A 9,414-nucleotide genomic window follows, 5' to 3' on the forward strand; every position below is an offset into this window, starting at 1 on the left:
TAGTCCTCTACATAAGTGAGAAGCTATTCCTGCTATCCTGCAATGGAATCTGTGATTCTTCTGCTACATGGCTTGAGACAGGTGCTCAGGCTTAGTATGTAGAGGGGAAAATGGGTCGTGTTGGCTCCAGACAGAGAGCTGGGTCAGTCTGGCTTGTGCAGTGAAGGGTGTAAGGACAGTGGATCTCTTGAGGAGGAAAGGCAATTGAAAAAGCAGTTTTTTTCAGGAAAAAAACATGCTTGTCTGGAAAGTTTATGTAAGCTACCAGTGCAAACATTGGAAAGTCCAAAGTTTGGATTTCATGCATGTAGCACTGACTTATCATCGATCCCCCAGTTTTGCTTCCTGTTCTTAATTGATTTTTGTTCTTTTCTGCTAGTTACACCCTCCTCAGTTGCATGTCTTTTCTTAATGAATGTAATTGCATTGATATATTGCCATTCAATAAAAAAATCTCAGTACAAAGAAAATACTTCAGTGCAAAATAGTATTTGGAACCCCAGAGGTTAAGAAAATCTTCTTTCCATAAAAATATAAGTTTGAACACCTGCTAGTCTGCCTCTCTCTTGGAAAAGGGACAGCTGAAGGTGCCAACTATTCGAGCCATCAGCTTTGGGGCTTACTCCCATTTATAAAATGGGGAGGCAAGCATGAATAGAATATAAGGTGTTCCAGGTTAAGAGACTGCAGGATCTCCTAAGAACTGTGCTATTGCCATATTGCTGCTCGGTTCATACCCTGCACCTCCAGACATGCTTAGAATTTTCCAACTTTGATATAAGATATTAGTAATATACCAATGAGCTGACAAGCTCTGGCAGCTGTATGCACAGGGCCTGCCAGCAGGTCAATGGGATATTGCCAGAGAAGCTGAATTCCAGATGAGAGGGTGGAAAAGGAGAAAGGATTGTTTTTTTCTGAGCTCTGATTCTTTTACGCTAACTTCAAAGGAAAGCAAATTTTAACTTGCATATGGGTGGATGCACTGGATAAATAGTAGTATGGCAACCCAAAATGTCATCTGTCTAGAAAAAAATAACCCTCAAAATTAGTGATGACAGCGGATACACTTTCTTCAGCCAGCAGCATCCTGCCCTTTTCTCACTCAGGCAGATTATGACAGCCCGTTGCTCTGATATGGCCCGTGAATGAATGAACATCACTTTAATGGACTGCCTGCGGTGGACAGCCAGCACTGATTTGCACTTCCAAGCACAGCAGGTAGTGAACTCTAAAGGAACATTTCACACTGGCCATTAAGCATCCAGCATGACCACAAAACTGAGGTGACACAAGGAGAGAGCAATTCCCTGGGCAAAGGGATCATGTTTTGCAGCCAGCTGCAGATAAAATAACCAGCTTCTTCTGTAACCTGCTATTATCTGTGGGATGCTAAAAAATCCTCTCCCTTGGATTTTAAGTTTCTCTCTGTATGACTGTAGTTAATGACTGGACTGTATGGGGTGTTTGTTATTTAGTGACTGAATATCCCTACTACTGACAAGCTGTGGTTGTTGGTTTGGTTTGAGTTTTTTTTTTCAATTTAAAGCATAGTTCTATAAAACTGTATAGAACATGTTTTATTAATTGAGCTTTCTTCCAGGCTTATGCAACTTTCTGAAGCTATTTAATGTAGTCCTGTGAATCTATGGCAGAAATTATCCATAATCCATTAACCAGGCAGAAATAAACAAAACCAACCATTTTATACCATCCCTAAACCAATGTTTTCCTCTTGAAAACCTACATAAATGTTGCTGTTATTTACTGTTGGCCAATTAAAGAGAGGTTTGTATGCATCCAAAAGTTCATTCAATGTAAAGTTTTAAGATGTTTGATGCCTGCTTACACTGAAATGTACATAATACTGTCTGTACCTCCAATGAAAATAAAAATTAAATTTTCTATGTTTAATGGCCACTTGTGGTCTTAGTCCTGGAAGACTACTAATTATAAGGGATGAAAATACCAGGTAAAATCAAAATTAATTTTTAAAACTAGAAGTAACTTATAATTCAAATAATTGATGACGAATCTTCATATTAAAAAGCTATAAGCCATAAAATAGAGTGCATAATGAAAAATGGCACATTCCATTGCCTTGTGTGGTGGAACAGCTTCTTGCCTTGAGAATGAGCTTCACATAAATTTTAAGGTGAACTTCAGCTTTAATACTGCATAAGATATCTTGGATTGTAAAAGAGGAAGCCTCAGCTAAACAGGCTGGAGCAGCTCATCTCCACACTTGCTGGATGGTGCTATTAAATATATTCTCCTTGTCAGAACAAAGACATGTCTGTATTGTCAATCATTAATAAATCTCAACTTCATTTCTTGCTCAAGAAGATTTGTTGGTAGAAAGGCTAGTTACTTTAAATTCTCTCCCTGCTTACAATTGCAGATAATTCTTGTGATTGCTGAGACAAATGATGTGAAGTTCTGAAGTGGTGAATTGCCTCAAAAACATTCTTTTTGCTCGTTCTGTTAATGTGTGCTCAATTAAAAAAAAAAAAAAAAAAAGACAAAAAACCCCAATCAAACAAAAAAAAAAAAAAAAACCCTGTGGACATGATTTCTTCTAAAAAAATTATTTAGTAAATGTGTAATGTATTAGACATCTAACATTTAGCTCTGAGGTTCCCAGCAAATGAAGGACATCGATCTGTTAAAGCATGTCCAGAGGATGGACACCAAGTAGATTAGAGGGATGGAGCACCTCTCCTATAAGAAAAGGCTGAGAGAATTTGAATTTTTCAGCCTGGAGAAGAGAAGGCTTCAGGGTGATCTAATTGTGGCCTTCCAGTACCTAGAAGGAGCCTAAAAGAAAGATGGAGAGGGACTTTTTACAAAAGAATGTACTGACAGGATGAGGAGGAATGGCTTCAAACTGAGAGTAGGTTTAGAGTAGATCTTAAGAAGAAATTCTTTATTGTGAAATTGTAGCAGATTGCCCAGAGAAGTTGGATGCCCCGTCCCTGAAAGTGTTCAAGGCCAGGTTGGATGAGTAGCCTGCTCTAGTGGAAGGTGTCCCTGTCTCTGGCAGAGGGGTTGGAACTAGATGATCTTTAAGGTCTTTTCCAACCCAAACCATTCTGTGATTCTGTGGTTTAAAAATCAACTTTTACAACAGCTGATCTGCAGCTATTTCCTCTGTAAGGATTTGAGCCCACTAGTGCTGAAGTAAATTTTGATGCTTGTTACAGCGTATAGCGACAACATTCTGAAAGAGAGCTGTGACCTGAAAGAAATACAGTAGAAAGAGGAGGTGCAGATAGGCTGGGGAGGCACTGGGGCTGGGCAAGATCCAGCACATTATGTCCTGCACATTATGTCAGCACATTATGTCCTGCTCAGATAGTTTTAAGAGAGCAATCTTGGGGAAGCAGTAATGCTGTATGATTGAAGTTCAGTTCAGTATGATCAAGTTCAGTTTTCAGCCATTTCTGGACTCAGAAGGAGAAGCAAACTGAAATCAACAGGAGCATTTCCACAGATTTCAGAGGGTATTTCATTAGTCTGTCAATCTCTAAGCTTCATTTTCCCATCGCCTCACCCTGGATAAGCACTCTGTTGGTTTACCTAGTGCACACATTGACTGGGAAAGGACTGCTTTGTCATTCATTGCTCATTCAGCAATTAGCATAATGAGTATCAAAATTCTGCTTAGGACTTTTGTCTATGTGCATATATATAACAAGTGAAGGCAGTTGCTTTCCGTGCGACCAAAGAATCCTACCATACTGTGGATTTGTCAGCTCTGCACATGTCTGCTAAAGGCCCTTTGAAATCAATAGAATAGTCTTTTTCACAAACCTGTTTTTCAGATTTCTAGGATAGAATGAAATTTTGGCCTATTGGAGCTGCTTAAAATCTTACCAAAATAACAAAATACAAGACTCAGACTAAAATGTCTTTTTAAAAAATCATTATCACCATAGAAGGGACTAAAAACTTCTCAAGAGCACATTATTTCTGACATAGAAAGTAGAAGGATTCTGTAAAGGTGTCCTGACCCCACGAGTTCATCCAGAGAAGATGCTGCTGCTTTTTTGTATTTAGTGATCACTTATTTGTTCTTAACTCAGCTTTCATGCCTTTAGTTTTTATTTGTGCTTTTCTACAAGTCCATTGAGGCTGAAGAGTTTAGGTGAAATTAGGTTCACAAGCTAAACTGTTTCTACTAAATTTCTAAACACTTACAAAGGAGTTTAAGGGGGATTATCTAATTTTGTATATATATATATATATATATATATGTGTGTGTGTGTGTGTATATACACTGATATTTCCCTAAAGAGAATCAGCTATTTTACCCCATAGTGGTTTCTCTTTACATGCTCTGCACATCCATGAATGCTCCTTTTGCACACACACTGGTAGGAGGGTGTATGTCTGCTCAACCAACTGCTGCCTGTCTTTCCAGGCATGGGGCTAAATAGACCCCAAGGAAGACAGAGCATGGAACCTTTTGTAGGCAGTTTCCACAGCATCTTTATCTACTTGCTTTATTTCTTGTATGCAAATCTGTGCATGAACTTTTTTTTTTTTTTTTAAACATAATTTGTCCACATTTCTTTTTCAGTTGACATATTTTCATTTCCATTTGTTCATTTCTGGAACTGTTGTATTTTCAGTTGATTTCATAGGTGGACTTGACACATACTCCTACCGACAGCCCCCCCAGGAACATGTTGAGTTAAAGCCTGTAAAGCCTGTAGGTAAGGTTCTGGTCCCACGGACCACATTAATCCTTCTAACTGAACTGAACTGAAAGCTAACCTTCTCCTAAAACAATTTGGGCATCAGATTACTGATAATTTAATTATATTTTAATTAGAACTTAATTAAAAATTAATCCACATAACACATTGGAGTAAGGACACTTTGTCATTGATGGTGTATCTGCTAAAGCAAGGATTAGGAGAAATCACCATGTCTGCCACGCCGTGCCTCATCTTAACGCAAGGAGAGGCTCTCACTGAAGGATGGAATTGCTTTCTTGCTGAATTTTAGCAAGAAAAGAGCTGGTTTAGAGATTTTGGGACTGCAGAAACCTTAATGAGATTAACCCATTTATAGAAAAGCAGTAGTTTTTACATTTGTCCAGCTACTGAAAGAAAAAGTTTTGCTGAAAAAACACATGTCAACTTAAAATCTACCTGTAGAATTTCACTGGAAGTTAATTATCTCTTTGTCATCACTTATTTGCTTGAACCATAAAAATCATTTTCATAGACTCTTCCTGCTTTACTACCTAATGAATAAGGTTGAATGCATATCTATTCTTTTTATCTGGAAAAAATTAGGATATGGGATGACATTACAAGTATATGTATTTTGGCAGAAGCTCACATAACTTCAAGTATATGGCTTTTCAAAGTATAATTCGTAAACCAGAAGTTTTTAATTTGGAAATTCTTTATGGCTGGAACTTGTTGTGATGTTGCTCTCTGTCTTTAAATTTACCTTTGGGCCTTTCATGCTTCTTAAATGCAGCATGAAATGCACACACAGCTAATTGACTGAAACTGATTTAATGACACTATTTTACTTATCAGTTAACAGAATTAGAATGGGTTGAAGGTTTTTCCTGCTGTATGCATGTATGCATGTGCTAGGAGTTTTAATTTAAAATGGACAATTGGTAAAAAATTGTATGGGGTTGGAACTTGACACCTGAACTTTGTGACTTTATTAATTTTTGCAGGTTTTTAAAATATATTTTATTCATGATGCAGCTTTCAATTTGTAGAAATAAACAGAGAAAAATTTTTACTAAAAATTTATCTAAACATTATAGAATATGAAGGCCCAAAATTATGGTGTATATTAGAACAGGAGCAAATTACACATTAAGACAACTAAACAAAGTTATGAACCTTCTGACTTTTGACTAAGTACATGCTCTACATTAAAGTCTACATTTCTTTAGTAATATTTCTTTAAATGTTCATTTTGCTGCATTTTCTGTGGGAAAGATGACTGCAAAATGGGGGTTTGAACCTTCTGTATAAGCTGCTAGACTAAAAAGTTAAATTGATATTCAGGAGCAAGAAGGCCACACCTGCAGCATTTACACCTCTCCATAAAATATTTTAATCTCTAAACCTGCATTCAGACTTGTTTTAAGCATCAAGTGCATAAATATTTAGTACTTTCTTAGCAAACCTAGTCTAATTAAAGAAGAGAATATAAGAAATATCCATTAAATACTTACAAATCCGTTCCTGCAAGATATATGCATTTTTTTGCAGTAGAAGAGTCACAGCATCTGATAATTTGTTCTTGATAGGAGATTTTCAATAAGTAGCTCAAGGGATTTGGAGGTTGCTGGTGATCTTACAGTACTGGAGAATAAGAGTTATCGTTCCATTTCCTATGAATGTGTATCCTTGTACTGCTGGGAAGACCTCTCTGGCCTCCTTATTGCTTCAAGGAGTATAAAACTGGGACAAAAATTATATTGGGTTTCCTTTTTTATTGATGTTTTGGTTGTATGTACTGAAAGATATAGAGGACCTTTATCTAAGCTGGGAGGGAAATTATGTCACTGATCAAAATCTGAGTTAAAAGCCAAATTACTGGAAATAATTTGGTCAGTGGATTGTGCCAGAACTTTGCAGATGCTTATCTCTCTGCAGCATGTTAGCCTTCTTGACTTCTTTTGATAAGTTAATTGCTGTATGTATCAGTCATATACAGTCTGAAAATTCTTAGTATCTCTAAAAAGTGACTTCCGGTGTCTAGGTTGTGCAAAACTCCATTTCTGAGAGTTAGAATTCTCTTAGAAATTAATATGAATAATGCTTGTAAAAATACATGAGAAGCCTTTATAAATGTTACTTTATAGATGAAAACTTGGCTATATTTCCATTTTTCTCATCCCTTTTATTTCCCTTATTTCATTCAAAAATTAACTAAACATAGCCCACTGAAAATACAAGACTGTGTGGTCTCATCCAAGCTATGCAGAAGACAGTCTGCTTTTATCAAGTGCTCACATTCAGTATAATGTCTGCTTAGTGCTACCATAATTATTAATGATTAGCAAGACTAAGATTAGTTTTCCTACTCACCTCTGAGAAGAAGTCAAATTTGCACTTGTTCTCGTGGGGAGCAATTTTTAATCCAAACATGAATGATCATGGCTTGCCCGTTTGCTCTTTGTTCTGCCTCTAACTCCATTAGGTTATGGGACAAGGAGAAGCAGGATCTTTGCCCTCAGCCATGCAGTTTGAATTAAGGTGTGTGTAAGGCAGGAGACAACAGGGGGAGTAGAAAAATTATCATTGTGTTGTGTCCTTTGGGACTAAAGCATATGGACTATGGAGAAGACTGTTGTGCCTGTTGGAATCACAGAATCAGCAGCCAGGTCGCTCAGTAATATTTAGAAACTCTTCATGTACTGATGTGTGGAAAAAAAGAGGAGCATGGTGGCTAGAAGGAAAAAATATGAAGCTACATTTTGGCTTGCATTAGAGGTTGTTATTAATATTAATAATTATTATATTATAATAGATGTTAATAAGGTAATATCGTAATCATGATGTAATAAGAACAATGTGTACTAATATAATAATGAAAATTTTAATTATAATTGTAATAGTAGTAATAATAATAAAATATAATAAAACTGCTACAGCTTTGAGCAACTCTATCTGGTCAGACACCAGAATCCCTAATTCCAGTTAGGGATGTCCCTAGCCTTTTTAAGAACAATACTAATTTGTCCTTGTGGAGTTGATCCACTGTATGAGAAACAGTGCCAGTGGAGAGGTCACCACTCTGTGATGCATCTGTGTGATCCTGTCCTGTTTGTATCTTCTCCTGAGACTTTATCCACCTATAAATTGCTCTGAAAGACCACATAGAGCTTCCAAGATTACACAAGTGAAAATGGTTACTGGGAGTCATGTGAGAATACATAGATTCAGCAGATGTGTCAGGACTATAAATAGTGTAAGTCCAGCTCAAATGCTCATGTTTGTGATCAGATCACATCTGAATTTTATAACTGGGTGAAAATATGTCTCATGCTGTTGAAATATATTATGCTAAAATGAATAAGTGTGTATATATAATATCATATATATATATAACATATCATATATAATGTATATCAATGTCATATATTGTATGAGCTTCAGATATGCTTTATCAGCTATTGGACTTCTCCCAAATGTTTTCTGATTTTGTGGTATGCATAGTACAAAGCTACTGCTTTGTACCCAGCATTCATTCTTGACCACATAGGTGAGTCTCACAGCTGATTAAATTATTGACCACGTGAGATTTATCCACTTGTTCATTTGTTACTAACCTCTCAACTTGTATGAATTTACAGCTTATAAATTAGAAGATACACAAAATAAATTTTCATTTGTGAGTAATTCCTATATCCTACTTTTTAGGTCGAAGTAAGTGATGAACATGGACTCAAGACTTCTGCTGCTATAGCTGAAGAAACAGATTTTAGAAAAAAAGACCAACCTTGTGAATCATCATTCAGGAAGAAACCCACCACATCTGTTCCTCACGGCATGTGGATTGCTCTTCCCACAGGCTCAGTGTCATTATCAGCGTTGTTATTTCGTAGATCCTTGTAGATGATCTTGAATTTTTAAATAATTTACTTATATGGACACTTGTAAATTGTAAATTTTTTTCTTTTTTAATTTCAGTATTTTTACAATGTTTAGTGTTGAGGCATGAAAACAAAACAACCTGTGAAAACTAGGAGGAGGGTGCGTCTTTTTCAAAAGTTCAATATTTTTTGCCGGAGAAGATCATACTGTGCCTGGTCAAGATTGTGTCAGTAAACAGTAATTTTGACTCCAAAATACGCAGCAGGAGTCAAACCCTAACAGTGATCAAGAGATCATTTCAACGCTGTCTTTAGAATTCACAATGTCCACTCCTTGCATTTTTGAACTGCTGAATGCAGCAGGGATTGATGTATGACTCTTCTTACCCAATGTTCAAGCACTAATGTACTCACCTAATTATTACAATTCATATATGACTCCTCCTTTCCTAATCTCTTTTGCCCCATCTCGAGTAGCTGTCTCTGATTTGAAGAGAAGTAGGATGACTGCTCAATGGATGCCCATCTCTAGGAACCCTTACACCCAGGGCTGTTTAGATGTCTGTGATTTGCACATTTTTAAACTCCTTTCCTCCCTTCTCCCAGGAAGAAGCCAAGCATGAATGTACAGTACAAGGCACCAACTGAAGCCTTAGAATCCTCTGGGGACTAATTTTCTCTTAATTTAAAAGTAGACAAGCAAAACTGAAAAATGCCTGTAAAAATTTGTAAAGTTATTTGTAAATACTTCTAGACAAAGAACATGTACGTAACTGTGGTATTTTGTTTTCTATTCTGTCACCACTAGCATAAAGTGATACACAAAACTA

General features: G+C 36.6%; 1 protein-coding gene across 3 annotated transcripts in view; it reads left to right on the plus strand.

The window, feature by feature from the left end:
- NKAIN3 (sodium/potassium transporting ATPase interacting 3) overlaps positions 1-9,414 on the plus strand; it is a 341,080-nt gene extending 331,666 nt beyond the window's left edge. For 2 of the 3 annotated variants that reach the window (XM_071420123.1, XM_071420114.1), the window contains exon 6: positions 8,412-9,414. Coding sequence is in view for 2 of the 3 variants with exons in the window: in XM_071420114.1 (XP_071276215.1) it covers positions 8,412-8,425 (14 nt within the window). In the remaining variant the exon portion in view is untranslated. Of the gene's footprint in view, positions 1-4,634; positions 4,719-8,411 lie in introns of all 3 variants that reach the window. The other variant, XM_071420110.1, reaches the window with a different exon arrangement.

Source organism: Agelaius tricolor, unplaced genomic scaffold (assembly GCF_023055355.1).
Source record: "Agelaius tricolor isolate 1412-34295 unplaced genomic scaffold, bAgeTri1.0.p SCAF_2, whole genome shotgun sequence".
Lineage (NCBI taxonomy): Eukaryota > Metazoa > Chordata > Aves > Passeriformes > Icteridae > Agelaius > Agelaius tricolor.